The 15,983-nt window shown below is 42.9% G+C and overlaps 1 protein-coding gene and 1 non-coding gene across 2 annotated transcripts; both read left to right on the forward strand.

Annotated features, from left to right (window-relative positions):
* Window positions 1–273: 273 nt before the first annotated feature.
* TRNAR-CCU lies at window positions 274–346 on the forward strand. Its single transcript has one exon. It is a non-coding gene; the product is annotated as a tRNA-Arg (tRNA).
* Window positions 347–844: 498 nt separating this feature from the next.
* On the forward strand, window positions 845–5,343 carry FMC1 (formation of mitochondrial complex V assembly factor 1 homolog). Its single transcript, XM_044246694.1, has 2 exons — window positions 845–1,111; window positions 4,845–5,343. The coding sequence occupies exons 1-2, from the start codon at window positions 974–976 to the stop codon at window positions 5,046–5,048; spliced, it is 342 nt and encodes a 113-aa protein (XP_044102629.1). The 5' UTR covers window positions 845–973; the 3' UTR covers window positions 5,049–5,343.
* The last annotated feature ends 10,640 nt before the right edge of the window (window positions 5,344–15,983 follow it).

The following is a 15,983-nucleotide window of genomic DNA, read 5'->3' on the forward strand; positions in this document are numbered from 1 at the left end:
CAGGCGCAGGGGTACAGGGCAGGCAAACGCGGACGCAAAACCGTGCGCGCGCCCGTTCTCCGTCCGGCGCAGCGGTGCTGTTTCGAGGGTAAAGCCTTTGGAGCTGGAACGCGGGCTCTTGTTCGCTGAACTACAACTCCCAGCATGCCTCACCCTTCATGTTGGTACTAGGTGTGGTGTCTTAGGATAGGTTAAAAGGCGACCTAGATGACGATGACGTACCAAAGAGGAAAAAAGAATTGAATACGTTGCTGGAGCGCCTCGTTCACAGAAGCCCCAGTGGCCTAATGGATAAGGCATTGGCCTCCTAAGCCAGGGATTGTGGGTTCGAGTCCCATCTGGGGTGGTCAGCTTTTTGTCCTCAAAACAACTTTAACCGTTTTTAGAGAACTACACCGAAATATGCTAACTTAATTTTACTTTCTTAAAAATGGGAAGGATATGTGTGGTTTTCCTAGGTGATAGGCTACAGTTTGAGAGAATAAGAATACTCCCATTTCCTTCTTCCGAGTCATATGGTGCCGTGAGATTTCTGGGAAGTCAGTACTTGGAATTCTGCTATCCCCTGTAGGTACCAAAACATATCTTTCGTGTTCTGTTTCAAATCAACACCCACTCCCACTAGGCGCACTTATTCTCGAGACTCAGCGGTCAGCTAATGACGTTTTAAATGACGCAGTCAGCAAAGAACCTTTCCCCTAGCCCAGCCTTTCTCACTTTTTCTTACAGACCCCGTGAGTCAGTTAAACTCGGCTTTCGTTTGCTTTTCCCTTAACTCCTTAGGATGCCGCTCGGTGTTTGATTAGCAAGGCCCCGCAGAGAAGGGAAGTGAGATACTCCACTACTCTGCATTCGATGGGGGGGACCCGGTAGTCAGCGTCCGATTGTACCATTTACTGGCTGAGCTGGGGGGGGGGAAAGAGTTAGAAGGGGCGTAGGGCGCCATTGGGCATCGCGCTCCGAGAACGGGAAAATGGCGGCCCTGGGGTCCCCAGCGCGCACTTTACGAGGTCTTCTACGGGAATTGCGCTACATGAACGAGGCCACGGGCCGACCCTATCGCGACACCGCGGCCTATCGGTACCTCGTGAAAGCTTTCCGTGCACATCGGGTACGGAAGCCTGAGTCGGGTTCCTGAGTCCAGCGTCCTTTCCACTGGGGGTGGGACTGGGAGCGGGAGTGGGGCTGGGGGTGGGAGTGGGTGGGGAATATGGGCAGGGGATGGGAGCACTGGGGCTCAGCGCCTGCATTTCCTGTCAGCGACCCTCCCACCCAGCCCTGGTTCTGGCCAAACAAATCCAGGCCCTAGGCCCCGGTCTCCCAGGAACTAAGCAAGGACCAGCCGGACAGGAAAGTGGCCGTGGAATGGAGACGTCCCGAGGATTTTATTGGCTGGTCTTCTGCAGGTGCGGAGGAGAAAGATCAGTGAAGTCGGAGAGATGGGGGAAAAGAAGAGATGTACTTGGAGAGTGTAGGGTTACTAGCTACAGCGTTTATCCACCATTCTCCTCGCCCTTCCTCTAGTAGTTACTCTGAAAACCAGTTTTTGATGCAGAAAAGAGAACTGTAATAAGATGAGAAATACTAGCTTGGCAGACACTGTGTTGTATCCCGTACCCCATTTAAGGAAATGGTGCCTTGTAGAGCTGAACTAGAAACCTGCCGTGAGACTGTGCTGCCCCAACATTAACGGGACTCTCTGACCAGATACATTTTTTTCCTTACATAGCAGATACATTTGAACATATGGGAAGCCATCCTTGGGAAATTCCTTTGTGAATCCCACACTCCATATTCCCCTTAGGCAAGAGCAGGTGGAAGCGGTTTTATTTTTCAAGTGGGACAACTGAGGCTCAGGGACACTGACCAGTGAGGGTACATGCATAGGAACAGCTAGAACCTCCGTTCACGGATAGAGTTCTTTCGTTTAGTTGTTGCCTGTGGAGTTTCGGATCAGGCTTCGAAGGAAGTTGAAAGGAATCTCTGAAATATAGGTTAGAGAGTCACTTTGGGCTGTAGGGTAGGTAGCCTACTGTCATTTGAACAATGTGGGAAAAAGGAGAACCAGCATTTCGCTCAATCTTTTGAGCCATGGAAGTTAGAGTGCAATATTTTAGAACTAAAATTCAAAAATTCAAAATATGCATATATTTATGTGGGTAAACTCTATGCCCAACATGGAGCTAAAATTCAAAATTTTCCTTTTTCTTAAGATTTATTAGAGAGAGAGAGTGGGCAAGTGGCAGAGGAAAAGGGAGAGAGCAAGAGTCTCAAGCAGACTCCACGCTAAGTGTGGAGCTGCCACTGGGCTTGATCCCAGGACCCCAAAACCATGACCTGAGCTGAAAAACCAAGTCTAATGCCTAGCTGACTGAGCCACCCAGTCACCTCTAAAATTCAGAAATTTTTAAAAGGCCAAAATGGTAGGGACTTTAGGAACTTGCCTAAAATTATGAATAAGATGCACATGAATCTTGTCTTTTAAGACAAAGCTTGCAGTCCAACTGAGGAGCCTTACAGCAAAGCACTTAATAAACAATAGGAGGTCCTCTTATAAAGAAGTAGTGGGATTTCAGGAGGAAAGTCAAGGGTGGGGTTGCGGAGCAGAAGGAGAGAGAGAGAAGAGAGAGAAGCAGACTCCTCACTGAGCAGGGAGCCAGATTCAGGACTTGATCCCAGGACCCTGGGATCATGACCTGAGCTGAAGTGGATGTTTAACTGACTTGAGCCACCCAGGCACCATCATTCCAAGATTTTTAAGGTGACATGATTATAGTTGTACTTTCTGGAGGCAACATTATTCCCTTGAGAGAGGCTTGGTAATGGCTCTCAAATTCCTTGGAAATACATTTGAAATTCATGCCACAAATTCCAGAAACACCATTCTGTGGAATGCATATGAGACTATGGGGAATGCTTTCTGTTTCTGCTGGCTCAGAGCTAACTCAATAACCATCTACAATCATTTTCTTTATCTTTTCTTAAACTGAGGGGTTCATTTAGGGAAGAACCTCTGCTTTCTCCTTAGAAAAAATACAGTTTTCTTTTCTTTTTTTTTAAAGATTTATTTATTGGAGAGCGAGTGAGATGGGACAAGCAGGAGAGGGAGAGAGATCTCAAGCGGCCTCCGCACAGAGCAACACTCTATCCCAGGACTCTGAGATCATGACCTGAACTGAAACCAAGAGTCCGGTGCTTACCCGACTGAGCCACGTAGGCGCCCTGAGTTTTCTTTTTCATTTGGTCTTTTTTGGTCCTTTTTTAGTACTGTGTATACTTTTTTTTTTTTTTTAAGACTTTTAAAAATTTATTTTTGAGAGAGAGAAGACGACTCCTCACAGAGTAGGGAGTCCGATGCAGGACTCAATCCGAGGACCCTGGGATCAAGACTTGAGCTGAAGGCAGACACTCAACCCACTAAGCCCCCTAGGCATCCCACTTTTTGTTTATATTGTTGACCCTTCACTCCTCACTCATGATTCAAGCTCAGCTGCGTCAAAATCCGTATTCTCCTACACTAGTGCAGAATTGCTGTTTCAAATCCTATCAGTTGGGCTTATATAATAGACATGGATATTACCATTTATTGATATTTGACACTGGTGTTGGTTGCTCATAAATTTTTAATTATAAAAAGTTAAATGATTAAAGATGAATTCTTTTCTCGAGCAGTTGGAGTGCCATTTTCACATAGGCGATCTGCACATCTCTGTGTGGGCTCTTCAGATCTTAAACCACAACTTTCTAATTTTCAGATTCTAACCCTACATATTCAAATAAAGAAACGTGAAAGAAAGGGGTTTGCATAGGCACGGGTGCCCAGAGATTAATCTGCAGTTAGATATACACAGGCCTCAAGTCACTTGAAGCCATGCACACATCTGTTTCACCTTTCCTGCCCTCTGCTCACAACCTCAGAACACAAAACTAGTCAAGTAAAGGACAGTGTACTAAATCGAGATTAATTATGAAGAAGAGAAAACAAGGTTTGGAGTCATTGGGGACTTCTGAAAGGATATAGTTTCCAGCTACTTACAGTCATTGGAATCTGGATTTGGCAGATGGATAAGTATACAGAAAGTATAATTAAGTGGCACCTGGGTGGCTCAGTGGTTTAAAGCCTCTGCCTTCAGCTCAGGTCATGATCCAAGGGTCCCGCATTGGGCTCTCTGCTCAGCAGGGAGCCTGCTTCCTCCTCTCTCTCTGCCTGCCTCTCTGCCTGCTTGTGGTCTCTCTCTGTCAAATAAATAAATAAAATCTTAAAAAATAAATAAAAGAATAAATAATATAAGTATATGCATATTACTTTTATGTATAAAACCTTCATTTTGTTACTGTTGAGGACAAAGCTATTATTTCCAGACAAAATGGTTTTACTTTTCAGTGAAATGAAAGACCTATACCACATTAACCAGTCAGAAATATATAAAGTAGACTTTCATTTGAAGGGCAGGAAGTTCTATATTTTATTCCTTAGGTGACATTAATGATTATAGTTCCCCATCTCTGCCAGTAGCCAACCATTGAAGTCTCTCTGGGCTTTAGTTTCCTTATTTGTAAAACATTTGCAAGACAAGGGAGTTGAAATAACTTTTTTGGGTTATTAAAATCTGAGGACCTCTAACTCTTCAGTGATACTCCGTGTAAAATTCCTCTTCAATTAATTGGAGGTCAGCTTTCCCAATCAACTACAGGGTGTCTCTACATATGTAATTAGTGTACACATACACATGTTGATATTTCCTCTCTGCATTTACTTTCACTCTAGAGAATGCTTATGAAATCTTTGTGGCCATGTATCTTGGCTGGACTCTAATAAAGTCTGTGACCTTGCTACTTTCTAGGTTACCAGTGAGAAGCTGTGCAGAGCCCAACATGAGCTTCATTTCCAAGCGGCCACCTATCTCTGCCTCCTACGCAGCATTCGAGAACACGTGGCCCTTCATCAGGAATTTCATGGCAAGGGTGAGCGCTCAGTGGAGGAGTCCGCTGGCTTAGTGGGTCTCAAGTTACCCCAGCAGCCTGGAGGGAAGGGCTGGGAGCCATGAGAATGGAGAGAGTCCTTGGATGCTGCCATCATACAAGAATTTAATCATCTTTCAATATGTATTTATCATTAAATTTTTGTTTAAGTTTAGGGTTTCTCTCTGTAATTTTGTTGACCGAGTGTTTCTGAGGGAGGTTTCATCCTTTCAGTGAATTTACTGAACTTCTTGTATTAGGCTGATTGATGCTTCTGATCTACATTTAGAACTATTATTTTTATTTTCAAAGTATGCAAACTTACTGTTTTAAGTAACTCAAATGGTACAGAATATAAAATAAAAGGTGTCTTTTTTCTTATCCCTTGTCCCTACCCTGTTGTATCCCCATTACCAGGTAGAAGCTGTTGCTAACAGTTTGGTGTGTATCTTTCCAGATATTTCCTATATACGAGCATACAATTATATACGTACATACATGCATACATACATATATACGCTTTATTTAAAAATACACAAATATATGTTTAAGGTTCCGACAGAAAGGAGTAACAGATAGGGTTACTGCAGGGAGTTAATGAAGGGGCATAGAAAAATGTGGGCTGAATTACAGTCAACAAGTTGTGAAGCCTCCAGGGGCTAGCACCATTTGGGGACTATTACCTCCACAGGGTGACAGAATTGACCCTTGTCAGTATAGGAAGATGGCCACCACTCAGGCGGCAAAGAGGAAGTCTACAGAGAGGGAGATGGAATGAGCGTACTGACTTCTGCCTTCTAATCTGTGAAACTGCTCTTCCTCTTGAATTGTCTGTCAGTATGAAAGGCTCTACCATGCCCTTGGCTGACCAAGTGAATGCTGAGTTCATTCTGTATTCTTGTCTCCTTCCTCTCCATATCTAATCGGCAGTTTCTGCTTCTGCAGTGTTCTACTATCCTTTCCCCCACCAGTCCTCATTGCCTCTCTTCTAGTTCAAGCACTGAGAATCTTTTGGCTGAACTATTAAACTGTTCTCCTCAATTTTCTCTTTGCTTCTAACATCCTCAAACAGAAATTACTCTTTCTGTGAATCAGCAGCAGGCTTTGTACCCATTTCGTGGTCCATGTCAGTGTCTCATAGGCATGTCTTAAGACTTCTTTTTCCCTGGACTGCAGGCTGCTAAAGAGTAAGGATCATGTCTGATTCATCACTGTGGTCTCCAAAGCACCTTCCACAGTGACTGTACACGTAGTATTTTGAATACACGGCTCAGTGAGTACTACTCACATGGAGGCGTCCAATCTGAATGGATCTATTCATAAAGCAGTTCAAAACACCATACGAGATGAAAACGAAAACAGCAGTATTATGAGGTCAAACAAGCATTTATTCAATTAATGGATCAAAAAGATAGAAATACTTAACATTTTTTCGCTTGCTTGATTTCATGGGCATGAGTAGAATATTACCTGAAGATGTTTTACTTTGGTAAAATGAAGAAAGCAAGAGGATTAGAGTAGGTTGATGCTTTGATTTCCTTTATTTATTTATTTTTTAAAATTTTATTTATTTATTTGACAGACAGAGATCACAGGTAGGCAAAGAGGCAGGCCGGGAGAGAGGAAGGGAAGCAGGCTCCCTGCCGAGCAGAAAGCCCGATGTGATGCAGGTCTGGACCCCAGGACCCTGAGATCATGACCTGAGCCAAAGGCAGAGGCTTTAACCCACTGGCCACACAGGTGCCCCGTATTTCCTTTATTGTTACAATATTGTATATACAGTAAAGATTTGGAGCAAAATAGCCTAACCGGCCTAAGATATCATGGGTCTGAAGTAACAGAGACCTAGGTTTTTTTTTTTTTTTTTTTAAAGATTTTATTTATTTATTTGACAGAGAGAGATCACAAGTAGGCAGAGAGGCAGGCAGAGAGAGAGGAGGAAGCAGGCTCCCCGCTGAGCAGAAGAGCCCGATGCGGGACTCGATCCCAGGACCCCGAGATCATGACCTGAGCCGAAGGCAGCGGCTCAACCCACTGAGCCACCCAGGCGCCCAGAGACCTAGGTTTTAATCCACTTTTATAATTTCCCAGCTACATTATCTTGGGCAGGTTAGTTGACATGAGCTTATTTGCTCTTCTATAAAATGGGAATGCCAACAAGATGGTTGCAATAAATACATAAATAAGAAAATCTTACTATTTTAATCATTTTACCTCACTTACTTATCTTACTCATTCTTTTATCATGAACCCTTAAACCCTATTGCTATCTGCCTTCTGGATTATAGACAGGTTTTTTTGTTTTGTTTTTATAGTTCAAATAATTTGCTCAAACCATTTTTATTCATATATATTAAAACCTGTGCCTCTTATGAATGGACTTACCAAAAAGAATTAGCTGAACTCAGTTTTAGAAATACAAGGAAATGATTGGGGCACCTGGGTGGCTCAGTCATTAAACATCTGCCTTTGGCTCAGGTCATGATCCCTGGGCCCTGGGATCAAACCCCACATCAGGCTCCCTGCTCAGCAGGAAGCCTGCTTCTCCCTCTCCCACTCCCCCTGCTTGTATTCCCTCTCTTGCAGTCTCTGTCAAATAAATAAATTAATTAAAAAAAATAGAAGGAAATGATTTTGGAACATAAACTATTAAAATTAAACTTTCTATACTGTGAAGTTCTGAGAACTGAGGTTTTGGCACTGTATTAACTTACTATAGTTGGTTTTTTTTTTTAAAGATTTTATTTATTTGTCAGAGAGAGAGAGGGAGAGAGAGCGAGCACAGGCAGACAGAATGGCAGGCAGAGGCAGAGGGAGAAGCAGGCTCCCTGCCAAGCAAGGAGCCCGATGTGGGACTCGATCCCAGGATGCTGGGATCATGACCTGAGCCGAAGGCAGTCGCTTAACCAACTGAGCCACCCAGGAGTCCCCCCCTTTTTTTTTTTTTTTTTTTTTTAATCCATTTTAGAGAACACAGGTGAGCGAGAGGGGAGAGGGGAGGAGGGAGAGAGAGACTCTCAAACGGGTTTCACACCCAGCGGAGTCTGACAGGTGCCTGAGACCATGACCTGAGCTGAAACCAAAAGTCGGATGCCCAATCAACTGAGCTACCCAGGTGCCCCTGCTATAGTTTTTGATGTGGCACATGCTTTATCACATTCCTTCATTTGCTGTCTCTTTTACCCTCTTTCCTTTGATTTCAACTACTTCCTCTTGCTTAATTATAGTAGCATTTAAACAGTCTCAAGGCAGGGCACGTGGGTGGCTCAGTGGGTTAAGTCTCTGCCTTCGACTCAGGTCATGATCTCAGGGTCCTGGGATCGAGCCCCACGTCGGGCTCTCCACTCAGCGGGGAGCCTGCCTCCCCCTCTCTCTGCCTGCCCCTCTGCCTACTTGTGATCTCTGGCAAATAAGTAAATAAAATCTTAAAAAAAAAAAAATTAACTGGCTCAAGGCTCTTCCATCTAAAAACAATCAATCATGGGGCGCCTCAGTCCCTCATGCTCAGAGCAGAGAGAGTCTGAGTTTCTCTCTCCTTCACCTTCTGCCTCTCCCCACCGTGTTCTTTCTCTCTGGAATAAATCCTCCCCCGCCTTTTTAAAAAAATATTTATTTAACACAGAGAGAGAGAAACAGAGAAAGAGATCACAAGTAGGCAGAGAGGCAGGCAGAGAGAGGGGGAAGTAGGCTCCCTGCTGAGCAGAGAGCCCCTATGTGGGGCTCAATCCTAGGATCCTGAGATCATGACCTGAGCTGAAGGCAGCGGCTTAACCCACGGAGCCACCCAGGTGCCCCCCTCACCGCCTTTTTAAAAGACTTTATTTATTTATTTGAGAGAGGGAGAGGAAGCAGCAGACTCCCTGCTGAGCACAGCACCCAACTTTGGGCTCAGTCCTGGGGTTCCAGGATCATGACCTGAGCTGAAGGAAGACGCTTAATCCACCGGGCCACCCAGGTGCCCCTCTGGAATAAATCTTTTTATAAAAAGATAAAGATGCTTGGGTGGCTCAATTGGTTAAGTGTCTGACTCAGCTCAGGTCATAATATCATGAGTCATGAGATGGAGCCCCCACACTGGGTTCCATGCTCAGCAGCGAGTCTGTTTAAGGATTCTGTCCCTCTGCCTCTTCCCCCCACTCTCTCCCAAAATAAATAATCTTAAAAATAAATAAAAACACTCAATTTTTTACACAAATACCTTTACAGCTACTACCTCTTCACAAATTGAGTCATTTAATAAATTGTACTCATTTTCTACATTTTCGTGTTTTTTATAAGTTTTTTATTTAAGTAATCTCTTCACTCAACATGGGGCTTGAACTCACAACCCCAAGATCAAGAGTCACATGTTTCTCTGACTGAGCCAGCGAGGCACCCCTCATTTTCTACATTTTAAAACATGAAATAGGCTGTAGTGATGTATAATTTATATAATAAATATACCCATTTTAAATGTGCAGGTCAGTGAATAATGACAAGTGCATACATCTGTGTAATAACCCCATTAAAACTATAGAACATTTCCATCAGACCAAAAGTTGCCCTGTGCCCCTCTGTAGTCTATTCCCCTTCCCCACCCCTGGTCTCAGGTAACCACTGACCTGTTGCTGTCAGCATAAATTAGTTTGCTTAGGAATTTCATCCAAATGCACTCTATAGTATGTACTCTGGAGTAGGCTTCTTTTGCTTAACATACTAATTTTGAGATTAATAATCCGTGTTGCATCATTTTCTGCATTTTTCACTGCCCAATCATCCTCAGTCCACTGTAATCTGGTTTCTGCCCCTCCACTCTACCTGAACTGCTTTGCAAGGTTACAAATGACCTTCAGGTCATTAAACTCAGTGGATCATTCCTTACCTTGCTTGATCTCTAGGGAGGATTTTTTGTTTTTGTTTTTTACTAAACTCTACCCCTATGTGGGTCTTGAACTCATGATATCGAGCTCAAGTGTTCAATGCTTTACTTACTGAGCCAATTCGGTGCCACTCTAGGAAGCATTTGACACTACTGACCATTCTTTTTTCTTGGCTTTGATGACATCACATTCTTGTTTTCTTCTCTTGCTCTAGCCAACTGTCTTCAGTTTACTCTCCTGTATGTCCCTAATATGTTTGCATTCTTCAGGTTCAAGTCTAGGTTGTTACCTCACACTTGATATGCTTTCCCTGGGTGAAATCACCTCTACTTCCCAGGCTTCAATTATCATGAACAGACTAACTCCAGTCCAAGCCCTCCTCTAGCCCTCTGTGTCCAGCTGCTTCAAAGACAACACCACTTAGATGATTCAAAGGCATCTCAAATTCAAAGCATCCAAAATGGAACCTCATCATCTTCCCCTATAAATCTCCTCTGGTACTGACACCTGTACTCAGTCGTTCAAAGCAGAAAACAGGGTCATTCTTGACTGCTTTCTCCTTCATACCCTCAGTTAAATAATCACTGAATTAATTAGATTCTACTTCCTAAGAATCCCCTGAATCTCTCTAATACTCTAGTCCAGACCTCTTATCTCTTGTTCCTCTTCCTTGAACCACTTGCTTGTCCCTTGTAAATGTAGCACATAAAGGCACAAATTTGGCTTCAAGGCACTTGCCAGTTGAGTAGGTAATAGCTTTGTATTGAAACTGAGCTACACTTTTGGTGGGTTTTTAGGGTTAACACAAAGTCTAGGGCCCACCAAGGTAGGCACTCTAAAAAATCCGCATCCACTTGAATCTAGAACCCTGAAGTTCACCCTCAAAGATGAACTGTAAGTAAAAAAATCCTTGCCAGATTCTCGGCTGACTTTTTTGTCATTTTGATGGTCAAGAGGAATTGAGGCCTTGAACCTGTATTACAGTGGTCCTTGACTAGTAAGGTCTACAGTTACCTATCAGAAAAATAAAAAGCTTTGGAGGAAGATAGCATCATATCCTACTTATATTTGTATTATTCCTGTATGTAATTTTTTAAAAGGATTATTTATTTATTTATTTGTTTATTTATTTGATAGAGAGAAATCACAAGTAGGCAGAGAGGGAGGCAAAGGGAGAGGGGGAAGCAGGCTCCCCACTGAGCAGAGAGCCTGATGGGGGCTTGATCCCAGGACCCTGAGCCCATTACCTGAGGCAAAGACAGAGGCTTAACCCACTGAGCCACCCAGGCACCCCTCTTATATGTAATTTTTCAAAAATATGGCTCAACATATAAAGATAACCAGACATACAAGAAAACAAAGAGTCCATGAGTGAAAACCAGCAGAAACAACAGGCAACAGAAATAAAACTACAAAAAACTTCAGATAATTGGATTTAGCAAACTCAGATTACAAAGAAATTATGTTCAGTAGCGTCAAAGAATAGCCAGGCTTGGAAATCTTACCAGGGAACCAAAAACTATTAAGAAATGACATAGTAGGGGCACCTGGGTGGCTCAGTGGGTTAAGCCGCTGCCTTCGGCTCAGGTCATGATCTCAGGGTCCTGAGATCGAGTCCCGCATGGGGCTCTCTACTCAGCAGGGAGCCTGCTTCCCTCTCTCTCTCTGCCTGCCTCTCCATCTACTTGTGATTTCTCTCTGTCAAAAAAAAAAGACATAGTAGACTTGAAAAAGAAACCAATAAAAATTCTAGAACTGAAAAAATAAATAATTCAGTTGATCTATTTAACAGCAGACTAGATACAGCTGAAAGGAGACTAATGAACTATCACATTTGTTAAAATAATCAAGAAGACAGCTTGGCAAGACAAGGTAGAAAATGGAGACTAAAGAGATTACAGTGAAAACCATCTAATAAATACTTACTTGGAGTTTCAGAAGTGGATGCGTGAGAAACAATATTTAAGAATAGCTAAACATGGGGTGCCTGGGTGGCTCAGTGGGTTAAAGCCTCTGCCTTTGGCTCAGGTCATGATCCCAGGGTCCTGGGATCAAGCCCCGCATCAGGCTATCTGCTCAGCAGGGAGCCTGCTTCCCTTCCTCTCTGTCTGCCTCTCTGCCTGCTTTGTGATCTCTGTCGAATGAATAAATAAAATCTTCAAAAAAAAAAAAAAAAGCTGAATGAATCCTAAAAGCGGAAAAAAATTAATCCACACCCAGATACATCATAGTAAAATTGCAGGATACCCAGAGTAAAAAGAACAGAATTTTAAAGCAGCCAACTATCTGCAAAGGGGTGACAGACTTCATAGGAGCAATGGAAGGTAAAAAGCAAAAGAAAGGTGGAATGAACATGCTGAAAGAAAGTAAATTCAAACCTAGAATTTTATACGCAATAAAAATTCCCACCTAGAATTAAGAAAGGGAAAAGAAAGATCATTTCTGATCAACAGGAATGGAACAGTTCCCCATTAGCAGACCAATGTAAAAAACTCCGAAGCAGATTAGGCAAACTTCTGTAAAAAGCCAGATAGTAAATATTTCAGTCTTGCTGGCCATACAGTATCTGTCACAACCACTCAACAATGCTGTGGTAGTGCAACTGCAAAAGCAACTAGAGACAATAGTAAATGAATGAGCCTGGAGGTAGTCCAATGAAACTATTCCGAAAAATGGGCAGTGGGCTGGATTTGGCCTGTGGACTGTAGTTTGCTGACTCGTGTCCTAAAGTTTAAACTTCAGACAAAAGGGAAATGATCCCAGATGGAAAGGCAGAGATTCCAGAAGGAATAAAGAGGGAAAAAAAAGTGGCAAATGAACAGTATATGAAGTTTGGTTTTAAAGAACATAGAACTAAAACACATGATAATGGGTATATAACTTCATGAAAGGTTAATTGGAGTTAGTATTCTAAGTTTTTTGTATTGTCTAGGGGAAGTGAAAATGTACTGGTTAAGAATGCCTATTATAACTTTTAGGGTAACTACTAAAATAAGAATAAAACTTCCAAACTACTAGAAGGGCGGAAAATGGAATGATTAGAAAGCAGACAGGAAAGGAGAGAAAATTGAATTGTTGAGACAAATAGACAAAATGAACTTTAAGCTCAAACATGTGAGTAATTACATGAATATAAATGAATAAATTCAATTATAAGTGAATATCAGATTAAATAAAAAAAATGTATGCTGTTTTTAGGAGACCCATTTAAAATGTAAGCAACCAGAAAAGTAGGAAGTAAAAAACTAATTTCTCTTCATTAACACATTATTCAACATGTGGCTCTGCTTTTCACCTAAGGATATTGTCTCATACTGTATATATGTATATATACTATACCTCCCTCTAGGACAGAATAATCTGTAAACTTTTATTTTTATTTATTTTAAGATTTTGTTTGACAGAAACACAGCGAGAGAAGGAACACAAGCAGAGGGAATGGGAGGAGGAGAAGCAGGCTTCCCACGGAGCAGGGAGCCCAATGTGGGACTCAAACCCAGGACCCTGAGATATGACCTGAGCTGAAGGCAGACGCTTAAGGACTGAGCCACCCAGGAGCCCCAGTTTACTGTAAATTGTTTTTAATGATATTAATAGTTTTGGAGTTGTTGGAATTTTGAGTTCTTTGAATAATTGGAGGGAAACTATTTTGTCAGCTACAAAAGACAACGTAATTTAAGAAATTTTATTGGCCCAATATGCATTTTAGTTATTTAATTTTTTTTCCCCCCCAGTAATCTCTACACCCAATGTGGGGCTTGAACTCACAGCCCTGAGATCAACCTCTGAGTCAGCCAGATGCCCCTTGGCCCAATGTGCATTTAAACAGATCTTGGGACTACAACTATTACTTTGTTTTTTTCTTGCTAATAGATTATAAGTTCCAGGTTGATGCACATAAATTAAAAAATATATATATTTTTATTTATCTGACAGCAAGAGAGGGAACACAAGCAGGGGGAGTAGGAGAGGGAGAAGCAGGCTCTAAGCCAACCAGAGAGCCTGATGCCATCCCAGGATTGTGGGATCAGAACCCAAGCCAAAGATAAACGCTTAACGACTGAGCCACCCAGGCGTCCCTGATGCACATAAAAACATTTTTTTAAAAGATTTTATTTATTTGACAGACAGATCACAAGTAGACAGAGCAGCAGGCAGAGAGGGGGAAGCAGGCTCCCTGCTGAGCAAAGAGCCCAATGCGGGCCTCGATCCCAGGACCCTGAGATCATGACCTGAGCCGAAGGCAGCGGCTTAACCCACTGAGCCACCCAGGCGCCCCAATTTTTTTTTTTTTTTAAGATTTTATTTATTTGTCAGAGAGAGAGAGGGAGAACACAAGTAGGCAGAGCGGCAGGCAGAGGCAGAGAGAGAAGCAGGCTCCCCTCTGAGCAAGGAGCCCGATGCGGGACTCGATTCCAGGACCCTGGGATCATGACCTGAGCCGAAGGCAGCAGCTTAACCAACTGAGCCACCCAGGCGCTCTGCACATAAATTTTTTTTTTTAAAGATTTTTATTTATTTATTTGACAGACAGAGGTTACAAGTAGGCAGAGAGGCAGGCAGAGAGAGAGAGAGGAGGAAGCAGGCTCCCTGCTGAGCAGAGAGCTCTATGCGGGGCTCGATCCCAGGACCCTGAGATCATGACCTGAGCCGAAGGCAGCGGCTTAACCCACTGAGCCACCCAGGCGCCCCCAATTTTTTTTTTTTTTTTAAGATTTTATTTATTTGTCAGAGAGAGAGAGGGAGAACACAAGTAGGCAGAGCAGCAGGCAGAGGCAGAGAGAGAAGCAGGCTCCCCTCTGAGCAAGGAGCCCGATGCGGGACTCGATTCCAGGACCCTGGGATCATGACCTGAGCCAAAGGCAGCAGCTTAACCAACTGAGCCACCCAGGAGCTCTGCACATAAATTTTTTTTTTTTTTAAAGATTTTATTTATTTATTTGACAGACAGAGATTACAAATAGGCAGAGAGGCAGGCAGAGAGAGAGAGAGAGGAGGAAGCAGGCTCCCTGCTGAGTAGAGAGCCCGATGCGGGGCTCGATCCCAGGACCCTGGGATCATGACCTGAGCTGAAGGCAGAGGCTTTAACCCACTGAGCCACCCAGGCGCCCCTGCACATAAATTTTTAATGAAAAAATGTTACCATTACTTTTCCAAGTATCTAGGAATTACCTATGTCTTATTTTAAGTAATTAATATTTTATAAAAAAGTCAAAATATCAAGCTCAGCATTTTCTGTTAGCTTACTTAGTCTTCACAACAATGTTATGAGGTATGTGTTTAGATCTATAAATACGAGATTAAGAGGAGAAGAATCCATGAAACAAGATGGGATAGGGAGGGAGACAAACCATAAGTGACTCTTAATCTCACGAAACAAACTGTGGGTTGCTGGGGGGAGGGGGCTTGGGAGAAGGGGGGTAGGGTTGTGGACATTGGGGAGGGTGTGTGCTTTTGGGTAAATTGGAGGGGGAGGTGAACCATGAGAGACTGTGGACTCTGAAAAACAATCTGGGGGGTTTGAAGTGGCGGGGGTGGGGTGGGAGGTTGGGGTACCAGGTGGTGGGTATTATGGGGGGCACGGCTTGCATGGAGCACTGGGTGTGGTGAAGAAATAATGAGTGCTGTTTTTCTGAAAATAAATAAATTGGAAAAAAAATACGAGATAAAGGAATAAATTGCTTAAAGTTCCAGTTAACAATCACTCGACTAAAATTTTAAATCCAAGGTGATGGCAAGCTATGACCACACGGGCTTTTTTTCCCCACTGTCAGTGCTGCCGATACACTGAAAAGGCCTTATTCTTCAAACTTATCTTTTAAGCAGGAAAGAAAAAGAAACTTTCTACAAAATCACCTTTCCTGAGAATACTGCTTAATTTTTATAGTTCCAAATTTAGCCTAACAGCTTCCCGTTAAAAATAATCATAATCAGTCTGAATGGGTTAGATCATGTTTCCTAGTGTATTAATTTCAGGTGATATTTCCTGAACTTAATTTATCCTAATGGGGTGGGGAGTGCTGTTAAGCCTCTATGCATAGAGGAAGGGAAATGACCCGGATTTCACATCTCGAGGGCTCCTTTTGGAGGAGGTCAAGGCAGCAGTGAGGAAATGTGGAGCGTACAGTATTCTGGGTGAGCCCCTGAAAACGAGTTAATTGG

Source organism: Neovison vison, chromosome 4, assembly GCF_020171115.1.
Source record: "Neovison vison isolate M4711 chromosome 4, ASM_NN_V1, whole genome shotgun sequence".
Lineage (NCBI taxonomy): Eukaryota > Metazoa > Chordata > Mammalia > Carnivora > Mustelidae > Neogale > Neogale vison.